General features: G+C 47.0%; 3 protein-coding genes across 4 annotated transcripts in view; 1 reads left to right on the top strand and 2 right to left on the bottom strand.

The window, feature by feature from the left end:
* The window catches only part of UBE2T (ubiquitin conjugating enzyme E2 T), a 176,915-nt gene that overhangs the window by 60,302 nt on the left and 94,762 nt on the right, over positions 1-21,851 (bottom strand). The window lies entirely within an intron of this gene.
* DRAM2 (DNA damage regulated autophagy modulator 2) lies at positions 1,990-17,927 on the bottom strand. The gene is made up of 9 exons (XM_066335977.1): positions 17,863-17,927; positions 14,324-14,420; positions 11,566-11,723; positions 10,543-10,610; positions 9,852-9,991; positions 7,495-7,672; positions 3,597-3,679; positions 2,808-2,900; positions 1,990-2,312 (listed from the first exon to the last, which is right to left on the bottom strand). Exons 3-9 carry the CDS (start codon positions 11,694-11,696, stop codon positions 2,205-2,207), a joined length of 801 nt encoding a protein of 266 aa, XP_066192074.1. The 5' UTR covers positions 11,697-11,723; positions 14,324-14,420; positions 17,863-17,927; the 3' UTR covers positions 1,990-2,204.
* Positions 17,930-21,851, top strand: part of CEPT1 (choline/ethanolamine phosphotransferase 1) — a 28,697-nt gene continuing 24,775 nt past the window's right edge. For both annotated transcript variants that reach the window (XM_066335974.1, XM_066335975.1), the window contains exons 1-2: positions 17,930-17,987; positions 19,437-19,837. In XM_066335974.1, coding sequence (XP_066192071.1) covers positions 19,499-19,837 — 339 coding nt within the window. In that variant the 5' untranslated portion in view covers positions 17,930-17,987; positions 19,437-19,498. The remainder of the gene's footprint in view (positions 17,988-19,436; positions 19,838-21,851) is intronic.

Raw genomic sequence — 21,851 nt, 5'->3', positions numbered from 1 at the left:
TCCCTCCAGGACTGGTGACTCCATTATTGTGGGCAGCTGTGCCAGGGTTGGACAACCCTTTTGGGGAAGAAATATTTCCTAATGTCCAACCTAAACTTCAGTCTGCCCTGGCTGGCTCATCCACAGTGACATTAAGTTACAGAGAAACTCCTGCTCTCTGGGGCAGGAATTGCTTCTGGGAGCAGCAAGTTGGATGTCTGTTAGGATCAATCTCTCCATGTTTCACAGGTATCCATGGAGAAAGCAGTGAAGGAGAGGTGAGGAAAGCCCTGTGAGCAGGCAGATACCTTCTAGAGCCTTCTTGAGGAATACATGAATGAATCATTTGGGGTTTTTTCTTCTTCTCCCATCATACCAGGCAAAGAGCTCTCTCTCCTTCTCCACAAGGATCCCATCACTGTTGGGACAATCTCTTGCTTAAACCATTTGTCTAATGAGCCTTGAGGGAGGTAAAGGATTCTCTCTGCTGAAACATCACATTTTCTACATTGGAACAGTTAATCAGAAACTGAGGTTTACCTATTCCCTGCTTAGGAAGTGTATGCCAAGTGTGTAGCTCTCCAGAGCAGCTGGGATCCCTAAGGATTCATCAGCAGGTAATATTACAATACTTGAGAAACCTTCCCAGGCCATGATGGCCAGGGTTCTCTGTGACTCTGTATAAATCACATCCACTTGTCTTCTCACCCCACTGCCCTCAGTAGTAATGCATCATTTGGCCCCAAATGTTGTTTCCACCATGTGCATTGTCTGAAGTCTGGCTGAACCAGGCTGGAAATGCAGTTACAGGGATGAAGACATCCCATTTAAATCCGAGATAAAAGCTACTCAGGGAACTGCTGGGGTTTCCAGGAGGCCTCCAGCTTAGATTAATTTCTCTCCTGGTGCTTTGCCTGCTCCTCCAGGAATGGAAGATGCCATAGTAAGAGATTCTGGTGTGGGAGGAAATGTGCTGGAGCTCGTGTACAAGCCTTGAGAACTAACTTGGGAAGGGAGATGAGCTATTCCTGCCAAGTAGGGCTCAGAGGCAGCTGTGGAAGTACTTGGTAGGTCTGTGTGCAATCAAATATCCCCCTAATCTGCTGTACTTTGGTTGAAATTGAGATACTTGTTTTAAGGCTTCTGGCTTGGTCTGGGCATGACTGGAGTGCGGGATGTTGTCCCTATGGATTGATCCTGGAACCAGCTGGTGTGTCTGGCACTTAGAGGCTCATGGAGCTTGAGCTCTGGAGCACACAGACACTCCACAGGGTTGGGATAAGGGCTGTCAGCACTCTGGGAGCTGATGGAAGTAGCTAGAGAAAGGAGCAGCTGGCTTAGGTCGGAGGCTTTCGGGGAGCACAAGGGATGTCAAGGACACGAGAACAGGGGGTGCACTCTCGGGTGTTTAAGAAACAGCTTTTGGCTTGGAAGGTGTTCCCTTCCAAGGAGGGACATGGGCTGCCTTGTCCAACTCTTCCACCCGTGCAACAGGGATGCTTGGCATGAGAATTCCTGGGTCAACCTGCTCGTCAGCTCCAACAACTGCCAGGGGGGAGAGGGAAGGCCACATTGGACAGGGCCTGGAACAAACTGGTCTAATGGAAGGTGTCCTTGCGCATGGCAGGGGGTGGAATGGCTTTAGGGTCCCTTCCAAGTCAAACCCTTCCATTCTGGTGTGGTTCATGCTGCTCCCTGTCACTCCTCTCCAGAGCCAGCACAGGGCTGCCCTTCCATCAGGAAGGAACTGCTCAGCTGCCTCTTGACTTCCAGAGCAGGCTCTGGTGTGAAAAAGTTTTTCCCTATGAGCTGCTCAAAGGACGGAGTGGCATTGGGGTCCATCCCATCTGGCCCAAAGAGCAGGGCATGGAATCAGCCCCCTGGGCCCAAGGTGAGCAGAGGTGAGGCTGGAGGCTCTGCCATCCAAAAGGATTTGGCCTGAGGAGCAATGGAGAGAGGAGGGTCAGGGAGGTCAAACTGGGTGTGGAGGAAGAGACGACGAGACACAACTCATTAATAACCTTAATTTAATCCTTCATGACATTGGAAAAAGTAGAAATGTCACAGACTTATTCACAGTACTGGTAACATTTGCATTGCTGTGGGTTAATAGCAAAGCCCTTGACGTCAAGTACAGGACAATCACTTAATACTTTTTTATATAAAATAAATGCTTAGAAATAACAGCTGCTATTGCTATTAGATTCCTGAGTTCTCTCCATCCATCAGATGCTCCCTGCTACGAGCAGTGCCTGCTCCTCTGCCCTGAAGCTCCCTGGGCTCTCGTGCAGAGTCTGGCCCTGCAGGCTGACCACGGCCCGCAGGGAGATTTTCTGTGAAGGGAAAGCAAAGGGAGTCCCCATGAGTGGTTCCCTCACTGCCTTGGCACTGGGAGGTTCAGTGGCTTGAGGAAACACCAAAGATTTTTGGAAACACCAACAGATCAGCTCAGAACCATGTGCCTTGCTCCTAGCTGTGCGCTGGACTGGCTCCGTCATTTGCCTTGTCCTGGAGGAAGGACCCTGTGGCTGTGACAGGTTTGGAAGTGGGGCCAATCAAGGCCAGTTAAATCCAGCCTGATGCTGAGCTGTGGTAACACAACAGGGGTACCACAGACAGGTAACAGCAGGTAACATAGACTCTGTAGGGGACACTTAGAGCTGCTCATGGGTCTCCAGCCCTGGTGACTGATCCATGCTGGGTTAATGGCTGGACTCCATCACCTCAAAGGTCTTCTCCAACCAAAATGATTCCATGATCCCATAAAATCTAAGGTTTCCCTGCTGCACTCCACTGGGCTATTCAGAAACAGGGAACATTAACTTTACCTGGAAGTCACGGATGTAGGTGAGGAAGAAGCTGAGGAAGGAGAATGCCAGTGACCACTCAGAGACGGTGCTGATGATGTGGGGGGTGTAGCCCTGTGTTACAGAGAGGAAAAAATTCGTGTGAGAGCTGCTCTGGACCTGCAGTGGCACAAGGATGGCTTGTGACTTGTGACATCCCATGTGAGATCTTGCATCTACAGGTATTCCCACTGGTGACCAAAATCCCTTATTGTATCTGGAATCCCCAGGAATGAAGTGCTGAAGAATGAGAATGACCAGGAAAACACCTGCTCCAACTGGGATGATGCCCACTTGGAATTTAATACCCACCTGCAAAACCTGAAGGCTCAACCCAGAGCTCAACTAACAAACAGCAGAGAGGTTCAAGGCCCTCCTCAAGATGCAGGAAGAATAAATCTAGAGTTACACTTGAAGATCCAACAGTTTTGTGAGATCAGAACTTCAGCAAATGCTGGCACAGCTTGCCCAGAGCAGCTGTGGCTTACCCATCCCTGAAGTCCAAGGCCAGGTTGGACAGGGCTTGGAGCAACCTGGGATAGTGGGAGGTGTCTCTGCCCATAGTAGGGGCTGGGACTGGATGGGCCTTAAGGTCCCTCCCAACCCACCCCAGTCTAGGATCCCACAATTTCAAGATGCTGCCAGCTGGTTTGGCTGGCACAGCTCTCTCCTCTCCCACCCCAGACTGTGTTGTGAGCTGCAAGAAGTTTTCACCTGCCCCTCCAAATCCAGCTGGATTTGGTCTCCATTCATCCCCCTTCAACCACTTACTCTTTCCTGGTAGTCCCAGTGCAGCTTCTGCACCAGGTTCTGTCCATACAGGCCACTGTACAACACAACTGAAGACACAAACACTGAGGGAAGAGGTTAAGGAAGATTCAAGGCCAAGAATGAGGAACATGGAACTTGCAGATTCTGTCGAGCTGAGGCTGTGAGGTCTCAGCCTGAGGAGCCAGAATAGTGCCATGGACTGTTCACATTGTGCCCTTCAACCCACAGCTTGTCCCAACCCACCGGTTACTGTCATGTGAAAAGGTTAATTTGAACCTAAATCCATTACTTCTGTTCTCTGTGTGCTGCCTCTCGCCTCTCTGATCAAACACAGCTCACTCATGGAAGTATTTAAGCTATGATCAGATATGAGCACTCTGCTGAGCATTTTAATTTAATTTTACTGGTATTTCCCACCCTAATAAGAGTCTAGGTCTCTTTCTCTGATGGCTTTTCAATGTCTCAACCACCTTGAATGCCTGCTATGGGCCACAGGTTGGAATGCTGTATCACCTGCAACAAAGAGGATTTTTGGCTTTTCCGTTTCCCTCTTAGTCAAGGTTTGAGAAGTGCTTTGGATTTCACCCTATGTGACAATGATCCCCATTTAGTCCAAGACCTGGATCTTTCTGGAGTGTTTGATGTCACTTTTTCAACATCTTAGACACGGAAGGTACCCAAAAAAGTGCTCCTGCAACACTACAAATGAAACTCAGATCATTAATTTATAGACAACCTGATTTTCATAGGATTAAGATATTAACTTCTTCAGTGGTTAATGAGATTAAACATCAAGAGCCTCCTAATGTGAAAGATTAATTTTTGTGGTGAACAAGGATGAAAATCCTGGCAAAATCATGGCCAGCCTTCCAAAGCTTATTAAAAATGGTCATGAGTGGTTTAGGAGCTCTGGTTACTGACTGGACCATAGACACCCAATTTTCTGCTAACTGAACTGGACAGCTCTAGGCTGTTTTTTTATCTGCCTGAGTTCCTGTTGCAGGGGAAAGAATTTAGTCATTGTGATATAAAAATAACTGTTTCACATCCCCTCCCCCTGCTCATTACAGTGGGTCATCAAATGCCTTGCTCTGGGCTGGCAGTTTTGCTGTTACACTCCACTACAGGACCAAGAGTATTTTCATAGATTCAGAGAATTGTTTAGTTTGGAAAAGTCCTCTGAGGTTGAGTCCAATTGTTCCCCAAGGCCAAGGCCACCATAAACCCATGTCCTTTAAGTGCCACATCCACTTTTAAATCTCTCCAGGAATGGTGACTCCACCACTGCCCTGGGCATTTGAGCCAGAGCCTGACCACCCTTTCTAGGAAGAAATTTTCCCCGATATCCAACCTGAACCTCCCCTGGCACAGCTTGAGGCCATTTCCTCTTTTCCTAGCCCTTGCTCACTGGCAGCAGAGCACAACCCCATCCTGGCTGTCCCCTCCTGTCAGGGAGTTGTCCAGAGCCAGAAGATCCCCCCTTAGCTTTCTTCTCTTCAGGCTGAGCTCCTTTCCCAGCTCCCTCAGCTGCTCCAGATGCTCCAGACCCTTCTCCAGCTCCGTTCCCTTTCCTGGACATGCTCTAGCCCCTCAGGGCCCAGAGCTGTCCCCAGGACTGGAAGTGCCCCAGCAGTGCCAGCACAGGGGATGGGCACTGCTGTGACCCCAGAGCTAACAAAAAATACATTTCCTTCTGTCTTCCAGTACCTGTTACAGTCACTAAACCCAAGACCACAGACTTCTCCCTTTCCTCATCTTTCCCTTATTACATTATGAGCTGTTAATTTAGAACAATAATTTCCCTTTTCTTCCCCTTTCATTGCTATATATGAATACATCATTATTTCTACAACTTCCTCATAATTTTGGTTAGACTACATTGGCACAAAAACCCTTACAGATTTGAGCTCTGTGGGCTTTTGGCATCTGTAAGAGGAATGTAACTTGCAACAGATCATATTGTTCATAGAACATATTTTAGTTCTTCCCCAGTTTGGTTCCTCCCTATTCAAAGCTGAAAATCTTGTTTGCTAATACCAAAAATTTCTGTTAAATACAGCAATTCTCCAAGTTTCTTGGACGATTTCCTTGCTGTCTACCAAGACCCCTCAGCAGGTGAGGATCCTTCATGATGGATAACAAGCCTGTGCCCCTCTGTCCCTGCTCCTGTGACTCCTACAGATTCTATAATCCTGGAGCAGCAGGGATGGGAGCCCAGCGAGATGCTCCAACCTTGGGAAATGGGACATATAGTTCAGTGTTGGTACTGGCTGCCAGCCTGGAAATAAGTGGGATTGGTGGGGATTAAATCAGTGGCCTGGATGTGACATCATGTTGTTTAAGAGTGGAGTTGGAGCCTAGACCCCAGTGAGCCTCTCCAGTGGAAAGGCCTCTTGAGGAAACCCAGGTGTCAAGCTCACACATCCACACACGCCCTGTGGCTAGCTCAGCCAAGAGAGGCAGAAGGCCTTGGCACTAGATCAGTTCCAGCAGGTTTATTACCAGGAGCTGAAGGGAAACCCAGAGCCAGAGGGGCTGAGCAGGTGCCGGTCTCAGGTATGAGGCTCAGCAGCCAATGACCTGGAGTTTTTGGGGCGGAGCACAGGGCAGGTAAGGTCAGCATCCCATCGGGAGGACAGGACCGGTCACCGCGTCCCACAGCCAACAGAGACACAGAGGGAAGGAGAAACCAAGCGCCAGGGGCACTGGGGAGGGGGAGACCGGGGTGAACCATCATCTACAGAGCACCATTGGGAATCCCCTCTCTCAGGCTGGGCAGGTAACTATGGCCTGTCCTGCCAAGGCCAGACCCTGGGTATTATGTTGAGGGGCTGTAGGGACTCCACACCTGGATAAAGCTGCAGATGGGACAGCATTTAAGCAACGGGTTTTGCAACTTGTGTCTCTGAAATTCAGGTTTGGTGTTGTCCCGTTTGACAACAAAAACTGATTTTTAAATCCAACCTTCAAGTCCATTGTGGTGAGCAGGGAAACTGCAGTTTCCTGACTGTTTCACTGATTCAAGAGAGGAAAAAGGCCTCTATTTCTGGGTGGATTTGCCCACATTTGTATATAAATATATGGATAAATGGGAATGGATTCCCACTGCAAGAGGGCAGGACTAGAAGGTACTTTCAATGCAAACCATTCTGTGTTTCTCTCTATAAACCCCACAGTTGCTTCCAGCACTTGGAATTCAGAGTTAAAGGGGGTGATGGATTCTGATGCTGATGGAAGCTGGTAGGGAATGCCAGTCAGAAATACCTTGTTTTTTGAACTGCAAGATGAGCAGGGAGGAGATGAGAGGTCAAAGTGCCCTCTGACTCACCCTTGAAATGTGCTCCAGACGTGTCTCTCTGGCAAGTGCCAGCACATCATCCCTGTTCCAGAGGCAGCTGGCACAGCAATCCTGCTCCACATGGTCTGTTAGTATATTTCTTCTTGTGCTACATTCTGGGTTTCTTTTTCAGTTGTATCCAGCTGTAACACTTCACCACTCCTGTCCTCAGGAACACTCTTTAATTTCTTACCTGTTTTTTTCCCCCATTGAAACCACCCATCCCTTAAGCACAATTTCCTTTGGCTCCATATTTCTTAATTCAGTGAGCCCACTTGGGGGTAAACTCTTATTTTTTCCTATTTTCAGTCTCTGGTGTGCAGTAGGAAAGGGGAGGAAACCATCCCTCTTACCTTTTTTTTTCAATATCCAGGGGGGATATTAAAGGGATTAACCATTTTCTCTGAAATTCCCAGGCTGGAATACAGAACAGGGCACACTACATTCTGTACAATCAAGGATGAAAGGCCTCTTGGGGCACATGGCGGTGGTTCAGTTCAAGTAGGTGTAAATCCTGTTGAGGCTGCTGGGTTTTGATGCCACTGCCTAGGCAAAGGATACTGCTCAGGATGCTGGAACAGCTCCACAGGAACACAGCCAGGCGGGCCCAGAAGATGTCTTTGCTGTGAAGTTCTGGCTGCATCAGGTAGGACAGGATGGTCTGAACCAGCATGTAAATGGACCCCACCCCGAAGGTCAGGCAGGCTCCCAGCACGTGGATGTAGTACAGGATGCATTTCTAGGGGAAAAAAAGTGCTGCCTGTGAAAACCTGGTTTCATTTTCTTCTGTAAACCTCTGGCATCCACCCCTCAGTGACCTTCTCCCATCCTGAGCTAAGCAATTCTGGACTGTACCAGTCCTCTCAGGAGACTTTTCCTGGAAGCCCCATTGGGAGATGTCTAGAAGCCAGAAGCTGCCAGCCTCTGGAATTTCTGCTTTTGTTAAATTCTTGTGGTGAAGTTACAGACCACAGCTGTACCTTCAGTAGAGGAATTTGTGAGAGCTCTTCTCATAAATGGACAATATCACATGAACTGGGTGAGAGAATCCCTGCAGGTGGGCAGGAAATGGGAATGATAACATTTCTACCCCAGGAACTCATGCATCTATGAAAGATAATGTAATACAGGGCAGACACAATACGATTCTAGTACTTAGTTTTGGGTTATAAATAATGAGGTTTTGCATTTTTCTGAACAAACTCTGGTTTGAATAAAGATTGTTTGTCAAATTAGTATCTTGGAATACTCTGAGGGAACAAGGTTCAATCAAGCAGCAATACTTAAAGACATCACCAGGAGAACCAAGTGTCAGATAGCAAAACTAACTAAAACCAGAAGATATTCCAAAAAACCCAATGCACTCAAAAATTTATTATTAAAATATATGTGTGTGAAAACCCATGTGTCTTCAGCCCTTTCCTCTCATCCCCAGCTTAGCACATGAGCCAGAGACTGGGAACAGAAAATGTCATCTGACCTGTTTCAAAGGGCAAGGCCTGGCACCTCTTGCACCCCAATCGTGCAGATGTTTTCTGCCCTAAAACATGAGGTTCTCTGTGTATCTTACTGAGTAATGCTTAAGATCAAGTTTTTTCTTGTGCAGTTTCTTTGCACAAATGAATTTTAAGTGCTGCATTCACAGTGAGAATTTCTATTTAAGAAATAAGCAAAGGTGTGTGCTCCAAAATCATGTGCTGTGCAGCAAAGTGTCAGCAGAGAGAAATTCTCTGTTTTCACACTTTGGGGTCTTCAATCACCAGTGGATTTCAGGGTGACATGCAGGTGCATCACTTCCAACTTTTGTTTTGCTCAAGATTAAATGATACACGAACTGTTATCAAATCAACATGCACATCCTGGGTTTTGATTATTGTGAAATACAAAGAAAGTAGAAAAACTCTTGAGGGCAGTGGAGGGAAAATCATGGAGTTGAGCAGAGCCTGGAGGATTCTTCTTGGTGTGTATGGAATGGGAGGCTGGGACCTCTGAGGGCTCTAGAAAATAGTAAATAGATTGAGGCCTCCAAAAGAAAAAAATTCTTACAATGAGAGTGCTGAGGTTTCTAAGACTGAGGAGCTGCTGAAGCACTTGAAGAGCTGTGCTAGGAAAAAGGTGGAGCTTCCCCTCTCATGAGCTTTTCCTCTTTGATTTTCCCTGTTCTTAATCCAGCCGGAGCCCAAGGTGACACTGCAGCCTGTGGTGGCTACAGGCACCACAACAAACCCCCAAACCCATCAGGTAATTAATGTAGTAAGGCTGGAAATTATACAGTCACCTGGCAAATAAAGCCAACGATGGGGATCTGCTCATGGTGTGATGGGTGAAAATATCAGATTTGTTTTTTTTTGAAGTGGGAAGTATTTGGGAGGAAAAAAAATAGAGACCTGGGATGGAGAAAATCAAAATAATTAATGTTGCAGAATTTTCAAGAATTTGAGAAGGTTTGAAGGAAAATCTACCTGAGAGGGCAGGCTTTCCAGAGCTGGGCTTGTGGGGTTGGGTGGTTTTGTTGGCTTTACCTCTAGCTGTAACAAGTTTTTACTATTTGGTACCTGATTCTCTTGAGACACAGTTGTCGGCTTTCAATCTGGATCTCAGGCTTTCAACCTGCCCTGGAGGAGATCCAAGTGTGGCTTCTGCAATGCTTGGTGGTTATGAATGTTTTGAAATGTCATGAACAGCTGCTCACAAGTCCCAAAGGAAATAAGGAATAACTTACAAATTATAAGCCAAACCTTATATTTTTTAACTGTTCTCTGTAGAGAATTTGACAAAAAAGCAGTTTGCCATGGAAAGTTTCTTTCCATAAATCCCAAGTTTATCAAGTATCTCAGAATAGACCCAGCTCTGGCAGGAGTAGAGCAGTGTGTAGAGTAGAGTAGAGTAGAGTAGAGGAGTGCAGGCAGAGCACAAACCTGGAAATTGGCAATAATGCAGAGTCCAAAGCAGCTCATCCATCCCAGCACGAGGCCCAGCTTATTCAGCCTGAGGATATTCAGTTTTTCTGGGCTCAGGGCAAATACTTGTTTGTACCGGACGTACATGGTGGCTATCCCTGCCAAAGAGAGCCACAGGCAGTAAGATTCCTGCTGTGGAGCAGTGTCTTTTTTTACCTGGAAAGATGCTGAGTGACAGAGGCAACTCTTAATATACAAAATTTTTTTAAGGGCACAGTGAAATAGGAAAGCTGAAAGACTGGATTTTCAATTATAAAATTGAAATAATATAATAACAAACAAGTAAAATTAATAGATTTTTCAGATCTATTTAATTTAAAAGCCATATTAGGTTCCTTTCCCCCCCTCCATTGTTGCAGCACAGGTAAGGTGACTGCCTTGAATTTGCATTTTTATTGCTTTTACTTTTCTGTTAGTTTTTTTTATGGATTTTTTGCCCTTCCGGAATGCACAATTGCCATACTGGCAATTCTCAATAACATCCCTGACACACACTTTGAATTGCTTAAGAGAATTGCGATTTTTTGGTCATTATTTAGTTTTTGAGTAAGAATTCCGGGCTGTTTAATGAAGAAGGAAGTGAACTTGTTTAAAGCTGTTGCATTCCAGAACTGCCTGCAGCTCAGCAAGGACAGCTTTCTCTACTCACCCAAGAAGGTTGACACATTTAACATGATCCCAAATAAGCATCTTTCAGGTGGTATTGTCCCTGTATCACTGGAAAAGATAAATGGAGTGACACATATCCTATATTATTTATATCTATATTAAAAATACTTCCAACACAACTACTTATTTCAGTCTATTTCAGGAGGGGCTTTTTTTTTCTGTGTAAAATAGCCCCTCCTGGACGTTTTTCACTGAATTTTTCATTACTCAAACTATGCTGTGCTGGTTTTAGAGCTGTAGAAATCACCACGATAAAGACAATCTAGCCTTGGAGCAGGGAATGATCAAGCTGAGAATTCTAACTGTTCCTTTCATATTGATCTTGATGCCATAAAAGGTGAATAAAAAAGATTAAAACTGGAAAAATTAAGAACATGGAAAACTGAAAGAGCAAAGCTTGAGTTATATATATATATCTATCAGCCTTGATGAAATAAAGTTGGCAATGTAGATTTTAGTATGAATTTACTGGTGCAACAAACCTGGTGGCAGTGAGTGGCTTCACTCTGACACCCCCAGTGCCCTTGTTCATCATCATTTTAAGGTTATGTTCACAGAGTCAAAGCTTAGAGCTTTGCACAAAACCAGACAGACATGGGTTACTTTAAATAGAGTAACACATGAATCGCAGAATGCGTTGGGTTGGGTGGGACCTTAAAGTTCATCTCATTCCAACCACAGACACCTTCCACCATCCCAGGTTGCTCCAAGCCCTGTCCAACCTGGCCTTGGACACTTCCAGGCATGAGGCAGCCACAGCTTCTCTGGGCAACATGTGCCAGGGCCTCACCACCCTCACAGGGAAGGAATTTCTTCCTAACATTTAACCTGAACTTCCCCTCTGTGAGTTTAATATCACCTATAACTATATATATAATGGCTATAGAGAGTAACTTTAGACCAGGAACTATTGGGTAAAAACTGCTATTTAAGTCTCGAGTTGGGAAGAATACACAGGAGTGGGGTCAGTTTAGTGCTCTGACACAGGATGGACATCACTGACCTAATGTAGGGCACCAAAGGGTCAACGTGGTGCAGGACAATTGCAGTAATGTAGGAAAACACAAAAGATGCTGCCGACCACACAACCAGTGCCGCGGGCAGGAATGAGAGGCCTTGCTGGAACCACCACATTTCAGGGCTGACTTCTGCCTCCAGACACTGTGAAGAACCAAATGCAAAGGTTTACTAAGAGTTCTCAAACATTTATTGAGATTCTCAAAGTTACTGAGTTCTCAAGGGGTTACTGAGAATTCTCAAAGGTTTAATGAGATTCTCAAAGGTTAACTAGGATTTTACTATGAGGACTCTGAAGTTTTGCTTTCCTAGAAGCAGGCTGCTTCCTATAGAGCAGTTTGATATTGCTCTCAGTCCTCTCCTGCAAACCCAAAGTGAACACTGACTTCACAGAAGAAATCATCAATAAGCAGAATTAAATCTGGAAATGTTAATTCTGAAATTCATAGAAGATCATTAGAAACCTGTACTGTCATTTTACTATGTGGCTTCGATTTGTTGCTGCCAGAAAAGGGTCAAGTGGGTCACTGTGAGTAAATGACTCCATTTTCTTCTCAGCCTTGTGTCACAACACCAGGTCAGTAGAGTGAGCTGACAGAGAACATGTCCCTGCACTGACACTGCAACTGATGGTGGCTGTGGTGGAGCCTCCAGCTTCTATTAACACTAAGCTCAGTAAATGTAGAGGAAATGACCCAAAATTACTTTAATACCTGCCCTGTCAGACTGTGTGAATCAACATCTGTTACAGAGTCTCAGGGCTGGAAGGGATTTTAAACCCCATCTTGTTCCACCCTCTGCCATGGGCAGGGACACCTTCCACTATCCCAGGTTGCTCCAAGCTCTGTCCAACCTAGCCTTTGACACTTCCAAGAATGGGGCAGCCACAGCTCTCGGGACAACCTGTGCCAGGGCCTCACCACCATCACAGGGAGGAATATGCCAATATCCCATCTAACCCTGACATCGTGTAGTTGCACACACATAGTTTTTATTTTCTCTTCTGAATCCTCTTTGCTTCTCATTTTGTCTCATTTTGCTGTCTCTCTGTAATGTGCTAGCAGGCTCTCTCAAATCCTGTGCTGAGGTACCTCAAATGACTTTGCCATTCTGCAACAAATTTTTAAAATTAGTTTGCTTTTTAAATTTATTAATGTTCAGGATGAAATGTCAGTGAAAATATTAAAAAAACTATGTTTTGGATTAAATTAAAAAACCTAAATAATGATCTATTTATTCTACACTGTAAAGTTAACTTTTGGAAGATATCATCAATGGAGGTTTGAGAACACAAACCCAATTCTTTTACGGAGAACAAATCAGAACCTTCCCACGGGTTATAGTATCAGTTATAACAATACTGATACTAACAGGGCAGGGGCACCTTTCACTAGAGCAGGTTGCTGAGCTCCATCCAGCCTGGCTTCATGACCTCTCAGCTGAGCTCACTGCTACTAACCACAACCCTCAAATTTAAGGGTTGATCACAGCAGTTGCTGTTTTACAGGTGGGAGGAAAAGATCCATGTGCAGTGCACTGAAATGATGATTCTGTACTCACACTGTCCAGTTCCCTAAATCCCAGCCTGACAGCAAATCTGTGTCTCACCCCAGTTCTCTAAGAGCAAGAAGGGCCACCCTGGTGAGCTCACACAGAGAGAACTGTGAGTCCTCCCTACTCTTGCCACAAAAGCAAAGTCATTTGCTACTAGCTTCAAACACAACCTATTCATCCCATTCTGGGATGCTATTTCAGCATCCCAGAATGGCTGAGTCGGGGGAAGGAGCTCTGGAAGTCACGTGGACCATCTCCCTGCTCAAGCAGGGCCACTAGAGCCAGTAGAGCAGGATGGTACCCCAAGGATAGAGATACCACAACCTTTCTGGGCAGCCTGGGATGACCAGTGCCAGTCATCCTCCCAGGGAAAAAGTGTTTCCTGATGGTCACTGAAGAGAAGAGGAGAAAAAGTGTTTAAACATAGTTAAAACCAGAGACTGTAAAAGGAAGATGAAAAAGGACAAAGGTGAAGAGCAAATAATGGAGACTGCACATCTAAGGCTATCCAGGCAAAGAGCTGTACATGAGAAAAGCAAAACAATGTTGAAACAAATTAGAAGGAAGGACAGCACTGAGAGGTTTTAGAAGGGCATGGCCTGGGGTGGACACACTGAAAGAAAGGAGGAAGAGAAAACGAAGAAAGAAGAAGCACCAAGAGTAGAAAATCTCATGGTAAGAAAAATGTTGAAACAAAAGTGGCTGAATCTTGTGAGAGATCAGAGCTGGTCAACCTTCACAATTCTTGCATAGAATGGACAACTATGGCCTTGTAGAGGTTAAGGTTCAGCTGCTTGTAAGAAAGCTGGTTGGTGACAGGTAAAGGTGTTTAACAGGCTGTGTAGTGAATAAGAACAGATTGACAAAATACAAATTGCCTGATTTCTTGCCCATTTTTAAGCTGAAGTTTGCCATGTGATCTTGATTTTAAGACTGCAATGCAGTAATGACTGTGACTTCATAATCCCATCTCTAGTATGAGTATATTAGGAATTTGAAAGAGAAATGCAGATTTTGGATGACATTCTCTGTTATAAATGTTATGTACCTGGGTATATAGTTCCCAGCTCCAAGCAGTCAGTCTGAATATACTTTTCCTTTCACATTTAAATATTCATAGTGCCTTAATTTTTTTTCTGAGCTGACAGATTTTCCCCTGCAAATCAACCAACCAACCACATTCCACATACCTGAGAAAAAGGGCATCAGAGGACATGTCACTTAAGGGGAATAATCCAAGGTCATTGTTCTACTGAAGCTCCATGTTTGCTTCATTCTTCTGACTCTCTGAGATACAAAGGAAAATCAGCAAGATGTGAGGTACTTCTGCACCTCTTGCCTTGTTTACTCTTCTTAGCACCTTCTGTTAGTCACTGCTGCTGACTGGACATAAGATTAGACTGTTGGCTGGCCCCACAATGTTTTTCCTGCATTCCAAGTGGTTAAGGAGTGAAGCTTGTGTGTGGTGGGGAGGTAGAAATTAAGAAAAACTGCTGTTAAAGGCTCTTTGACTTAACAAGTTGTCCACACAACCATTTAACTTCAACTGAAGAGCTTTCAAGAGACGAAGTGAATGCAACTAAAACCAGTGCCTAGGACCATGGCTTTCAACTGAGAAAGGGAACAGAACACAGAGACTTTTCATTTCATTGTCCACATTGTCACAGAGTCTATTTCATTGTGGACACACATCCCAGTGTCCTGCTGGTGCAGTGCTAAATACATGGCTGGAGAGGGGCTGGAGCAACCTGAGTTTCATAGGATCCTTTAAGTTGGAAAAGCTCTCTAAGACCATGAAGTCTAACCACTCCACTGGCACTGCCAAGATTCTTTACCTGCTCAGGGTATTTATGTGACTGTGCAGACTGATTTATCTGGGCTACAACAAGCTTAGTAAAGCAGAACAGCTATTCCCAACTTCTCCCTGCATATTGCCCTTACTACAAAATAAACGTGTCCACACAGGCAGCTCATCAGCACTGTCTGCTCCAAAGCAAGCCTGGCTACAGAGGAGCCCTCTCTTCATTAGGACTGGGAATCTCTGTACCCTGAACTATCACCAAGCCCAGAGCTGAGCCCTGCACATGACTTATCATTTTTATGTGGTCTGGCACAAAGAGCACCTTCAGTCAACCCCAGAGCACTGCTGAGGCACAGCTTCTTACTGGGAGTGTAGGTGCAGGCTGGTGGAATCATGGAATCTCTTGAGCTGGAAGAGACCCACAGGGATCATCCTGTCCAACCCCTGGCCCTGCACAGATATCCCAACAACCGCACCCTGTGCATCCCCAAGAGCATTGTCCAAACATTCTTGGAGCTCTGGCAGCCTTGGGGCTGTAACCATTCCCCTGGGGAGCCTGGGCAGTGCCCAGCACCCTCTGGGGGAAGAACCTTTTCCTGATATCCAGCCTAATTCTCCCCTGGCACAGCTCCAGCCATTCCCTTGGGTCCTGTCCCTGGTTACAGAGAGCAGAGATCAAAGGAGTCCCTCAGGAGGAATTTGCTGTCCCCCAGGAGGTTCATCCTGATGGCACCAGCTGGGCTCTGCCCCTCTTGTTTTCCCCAGCAGAAACCCCCCCACTAACTCTCCTTACCTAGAAACAATTTTATAATTTTTTCCTCCTTTAAATTCTCTTATGTCAGTCAAGATCTACTCTGACTTCTTAGCTCCCTCCACCTCTCTCTTCATTAAATATTTTACAGTGGAATCAAGTCAGTTATTCCCACTGTTCTGGGGGCAGACTGTACATCCCCAACACAGGCTTCACTCTGTGCAAATCCCTGGGCACAGTCAGGGCATGGTGTACTCCAGGCTGTCTCAACTTCCTGCTGTGCAGCTGCCCTGTGTCGCTGCCAACTCGCAGGCTCTGTCTGGACACAGAATAAGGCTCCTGCAAACACCAGGAGGCAGAAAGGAATTGCCATGTCCCAGCTGAAAGGTCCTGAGATAAATTACTATTAACACCTTGTCCTACCCCATTGTTTTCAACAGGATGAAGGAAAAAAATTGAAACCCCTTTTTTCTCTTTTTTTCCACAAGCTAATTTGCAAGCAGATTATATAACAGAAATGGCCAGCCTCAATTTTCCATATAACTATGATTTTCTTAAACATTTATCCTGATGTTCAGGCACTTCGGAGTTTTAAGGGATTTTTTTTAAGCTCCACTTTGAGTAGCACAGATTGTTTCCAATATCAAGAGCAAGTGAAGAAAGTGTTTCAAAGCAAAGGAGATTTTAACCCTCTTGGAAATGTTTCTCCCAGTGCAAGAATGCAGCCACACCCTGCCCAGGCTGGAGTATGTGAAATAGAAACTCCAAAGGAAAATGAAAGGTGGTCAAGACCATCAAGGGCAGAAAGTTCGTGTTACCCAGAATAAGACAGCTGCAAAGATGGTTGAATTATGTGGGGAAAAGGAAAATTCCTAAATGACTGCTGATACCTGGATTGTCAACCTGCCTCTTCCCTGCTCTGTCAGCCAGACACGTAGAAATAAAGCCTTACCAAGGGACACTTCTTTTTGTCATCAGCAAATTGTCCAGTGGACAGTGCTGAGGGAAGGACAGAGGAATTTGTCTGTGCCTTCCTAAACAAACAGAGGTGAATGGGGCTGTGTCTGAACAGCCTGCACAACTGCCTGTCAGGTCCCACTGATAAGCTATGGGTAAAGGTCACTGATCCTTAAAGCACCGATGTAAGGAAGCAGGAAATGTGTTCCCTCTGCTGTCCCTGCTGCAGAGTAATGACAGGTGACTCATTTTGAATGCTTTTTCAGTACAGACACCAAAAAAAGTTGCCATGAAATCTTTCAGTCCGTGGGGGAAGCTTCCAGAGGGTCTCCATGTTCTGGTCCTGCTCCTGTTCCCTGGCTGAGAAGGCACAGCATGGCCTGGAGCCAACCCAAACAGTGCCAGGCCCAGGACACTGTGACACAGGACATCCCCAAGCCTGGTCAGCTCCAGCTGACCCAGGAGCTCTGTGTCAGGGATGAATCCACGACACTGGCCAATCCCACCTGCCTGACCACAGACTCAACTAAAAACACCAGAGTTCTCAGAGCAGAACCATCAGGAGGTTCCCACGGGACAGCTGGGACTGGAGTCGCAGGAGGAATGAGGGTGCTGGGGGCGATCAGAGAGGAAAGTGAAAAGGAAACAGACGGAGGGAGGTTTAGGAGAGGAGGGAAAGGGAATGAAGGGGAGAAAGGAGAGGCTGAGGGCAGAGAGATGAAGGGGCAGAGGGGCTCAGTGGGGTCGTCAGGGCAGAGGAGTTACTGGAAGTGATGAGAGGGCTCACTGGGCAGCAGGGACGGTGATGGGGGCCAGCAGTGGTGGGGGTCTAGCAGTGGAGGATAAGGGCTGACAGAGAGGCCATGGCGCCAATGAGAATGGGGGGTCTACGAGGGAATGACAAGGCGACTCCGAGGGGGGCCTCTGACTGGGCGACAGGAACAGCGGAAGGTCACTGAGGGGGATGAAAGGGGGTCCCTGAGGGGGTGACAGAGGATCTCGAAGGGGGTAAAAGGGGGTGACAGGAGCACTGGGAGGTCGCTAAGAGGGGTGACATGGAGATCGGGGGATCTCCCAGGAACACTGGGAGGTCGCTAAGGGGTGACAAAGGTGACTGGAGGATGAAGGGGAGGTTGGAGGGGTTTCTCCTAGAGGTGACAGTGGTGAAAGCGATGCAGGTTTGAGTCTCCCCGGCCCCCGGCCCCGTCCCCCTCCTTCACCTCAGCCGCTCCCGCGCCGTCCTCGCACCGCCCAGGCCCCGCCCCCGGCGCGCGCTGCCACCGACTTCTTTCCGGCCGTCGCAAAAGGGGCGTAAAAGCAGCACCGCCCGGTGCGAGGAGCGGAGGTAACGCTGGGGGTGCCTCGGTGGCAGCGCGGTGGTGTCTGCGCGGGCCCCCAGACCGACAGGGTGTGGAGGACGCAGGAGGCGCGTTGGGGAGTGGGGAGGGCCCGGAGGTGGGGCTGGGCCCGTTCCCGGGCTGGGCCTGGGTCCGGAGGACCTGGACTGCGCCGTGAGCGGAGGCACAGCGTCGGCGGGGCCAGGGGTGCTCTGGGCCCCTCCCCGGCCGGGTGTTTGCCAGGCCCGGTGGGAGTCCCGTGGTAGCCGGGCCGGACGTTCGTTTTGGAGAACGAAGCTCTCCTGGGCTCTTTTCCCCCTGGCTCATCCCCTCAGGATGAGGGAAAATCGCAGTTTAATGCACTGGGAGTAATTTTCCTGGTCATCCAGGGCAACACCCACAGGGACCTCCGCGGTGACTAGGTCTGGTCTCCTGGCGATTGGAGAGGTGCAGCTCTGTTTCCTCCCGAGCTTATCGAGCACAGCAAATGCCCTTCCACTTTCTCTTCTCCCTCTGACGGGGCTGCCTGAGGTGTCTTTTCACTGCTGGAATTTGCCTTGCTGAGGGTGTGGAGAGCTGAGAGCATTTGTTCTTAGGCCAGTGATGACCTTTGATTTGCAGTTTTCTCTACCCGTGCAATGTGGATGGCTTTAGACCTCTCTTCTTCCTTTCTCTCCTATGTAAAAACAGCAAACTCTTATTTTTAGTCTCCTTTCTCTACTGCTTGTCTACTTCTTGTGGAGAGTTACATCTGTCCGGTCATCTGCTTTCAAGGGAGATGAAACATTGTGAGGGTCCTTGTTTATGCTGGAAAAGCTGTTCCTGACCCTGTGTTTTGTGTTCACAGCTGCTTCATGCTGTCCCTGGCCAACTAAAGCTCTCCACCTCTTGCATGTTTCTTGTATATCTTGAAAGTTGAACAGGCAATGAGCTGGGTTAAATTTAGAGAGGAAGAAAGCTACAGCAAAACTGAAATAAGGAACAGAAATCTGAAAAAAAAAAAAGTGCCTAACTGTTTTTAAGTGGTTGTCCAGCATCACTGCAGAGACAAAGCTGTTCCAAACCAATTTAGCTTAAGACTTCTCAGTGTTGGTACAGTTTTTAGTGCTGTCAGTTGATAACCTGAGTGGTGTCACCTGCTCTCCTGGGAGAGGTAATGAGAGGACTGCATGTGCCCCAGTCAGTAACACAACTCACTGCTGTGGTGGGAGTTTCTGCTGCTGCTGGAATTTCAGCTGGTGGCTGCAGGGTTTTACAGCTGCATTGGGAGCACTTGTTTCTTTTCATTCCTTCAGCAATTCTCCAAATAACTTTCTCTTTCAAAGGAGCAATTCTATAAAATCATCTTGCTTTGCTGATGGCAAATGAAGTACTCTTTAGGGTGGCTGCTGGAAACTTTTTGATATCCTAAAATCTCATTTGTCTGTTCAGGTGTGTCTTGCCCTTTTGTGTTGCAGGATCTTATGGTTCTCCAGCCCAGCCACTGCCTGCCCAAGACAATTCCTAGGCCACCCAACCCATGAGTGGGCACCGGAGCATCAAGAGGCGATGTGGGGAGTCGCATCTGGAGGGCCCCGCAGGCTGTGGCCACGGCCCCAGCGCCGCCTGCGTGCTCAGCAAACTGGTGCAGCTGCCCACGCCCCCCCTGTCCAAGCACCAGCTCAAACGGTTAGAGGAGCACAAATACCAGAGTGCCGGACGGTCCCTGCTTGAGCCTCTCATGCAGGGCTACTGGGAATGGTTAGTTGGAAGAGTTCCAGCCTGGATTGCCCCCAACCTGATCACCATCATTGGACTGTTAATAAATATATTTACAACTCTGCTATTAGTATGTTACTGCCCAACAGCTACAGAACAGGTGAGTTATGGACTCCTGACACTCTTTATTTTGGTTGCTGTCACTGGTTTTGGGTGGGTTGTTGCTTTGGGAAGAGCTGGTTCTTGCTATTCAGCCTGCAGTCATTGTCCTTGTAACCTGTTCTCTGTAAGTGTTTGTGCCTCTCTGTGATGCTGGCATACAGAGAGAACATGTGTGGATGCTGGAATGAGACAGCATTTCCTGGGGCCAGCACATGTATGTGGAGCAAGGTCTGACACCAAAGCAGCCGTGAGGGACCTGCTGCACAAAGCTCAGCCCCACCAGGAGTTGGAGCAGTGGTTCTGCAGCTTCCTGGTGTGTGTGGCAGGAGGAGTTGGTAGCTGTTTACTTTCTGTGCCCAGAATGGGTGACTCCCCCGCAGCTCTGGGGTTGGAGTTGACACAAGAGCCAGGTGGGTTGGACATGCTGGGGCTTCACCAGAGCCAAGGCACTGAGCTCTAGAGTTGTGCTGCTTAAGATACCAAAACTGGTGCAACCAAACCCAGCTTAGTGAGCTGCAGGGACACATTCCTGGGCCCCAGCAGGTTCTGTGTCCTGGCAGCTCAGTCAGGACTTTAGCACAGTGTAGTGAAGCTGTGGGAACATGGAGTTGTTTTCCTGAACTGTGGCTGCGCTGTGAGGAGGCCAGATAAGTCAGTGGTTTTATTCTTCATTCTGAATGCTAAAAAAAAGCTCCTGACCTGCCCTGAGCAGAACTGTTCTAACTTGATTTCAGGGGTACAAAAGTATTTTTGAGGCATTTCAACCTCTCTCTATCACCAGTTGTCTCATAAGGCACTTGAAGACTCATTTTTGTGCACTGGAAAAGTTTTCACTTGGGTGTTGAATCTTATGAGCTGCTTCTATGTGTGTGCACTGAGAAAGGGAGTTATTTGGTGTAGAAATGTGTTGCACACCGAATGTCTCAAGAGTTCCAGCTTTTAAAATATCTGAACTCCTTTCTCACCAAGTCTCCCGGGTGAGGTTGGGAGCAGGACACAATTTGTTCCCCACTGGACTCCAAAGTCTCACATAGGTTGGCACAGTCCGCACTTGCATCCCTGCTCCACATATGACATGGGAAAGAGATGTTTGCCTCTCCTAGAAATCTGTTGAAATAGATTGTTTCACAATAACGTGTGGAATTTGGCAGGTGTAAAATAGACAGTGACTATTCAGTTTGAGCAGGGAATACTTGGATCACAACTTCCTTTTCCGGCTGTGGCATTGTGGTGTGGGTTGGTTTAACTGTGTTTACCTCTAAGCAGGGTTATGTGGAGGCTCAGACTCTGAAATTTGGTCTGATAGAGAGACTTCAGCTCTCAGGACCCCAGAGCTGGTTTGGGTCACTAAACCAGATCAGAATTTAGAATTTGGAGAACAGTTGTATTTTGGTTGGTAATTAAACTTCTAAAGTTTCCAGGAAGCTGCACTCAGAGCATCAGAAAGTCAGTGTTAGCTGCAGGCTGCTGTAGGGAAGCACTGTTTGGTGTTTAGCAGTTTGAAAAGTACTTTGTGTGAGGTGAATGAGATTTTCTTCTCACTTGAACTGAAAAATAATTTAGTACTGAGGCAGCTTTTGGCTTGATCTGATTTGCCACATGGCACAGCATGACCAGGGAGGTGCTTTTTAAGCGTGTGGGGAAGAAAATTAGTTTCTGAAACTCCAGGAGCAGAATTTCTCCTCCTCCCCACCAAACCACTAATTGATTTCTGATGTAAATTTTCTCCTCCTTGTAGCTCAGCCTTAGTTCTGCTTTTTTTCAAGTGTGACTCCTCCCTTCCTGTTGCTGAAAGGTGCAGCCGGGGCAGAGCTGTCACTCAGAGCCTGGTGCAGCCAGAGAGTATAGGAGATGTGAATACTTCCTGGTTAGCTGGGAGGACCCAGCTGGGGAAGTGCTGATTGATTAAATGGTACCTGAGGGGGAAAACAAAACAAAACAAAACAAAAAAAAAAGGAACAATTACCTGGATAAAGAGAGAGCTGTGAAATCTTACTTGGATATAAATAGGT

This window comes from Sylvia atricapilla, chromosome 25 (assembly GCF_009819655.1).
Source record: "Sylvia atricapilla isolate bSylAtr1 chromosome 25, bSylAtr1.pri, whole genome shotgun sequence".
NCBI lineage: Eukaryota > Metazoa > Chordata > Aves > Passeriformes > Sylviidae > Sylvia > Sylvia atricapilla.
This window is presented reverse-complemented; position numbering and strand designations above follow the sequence as displayed.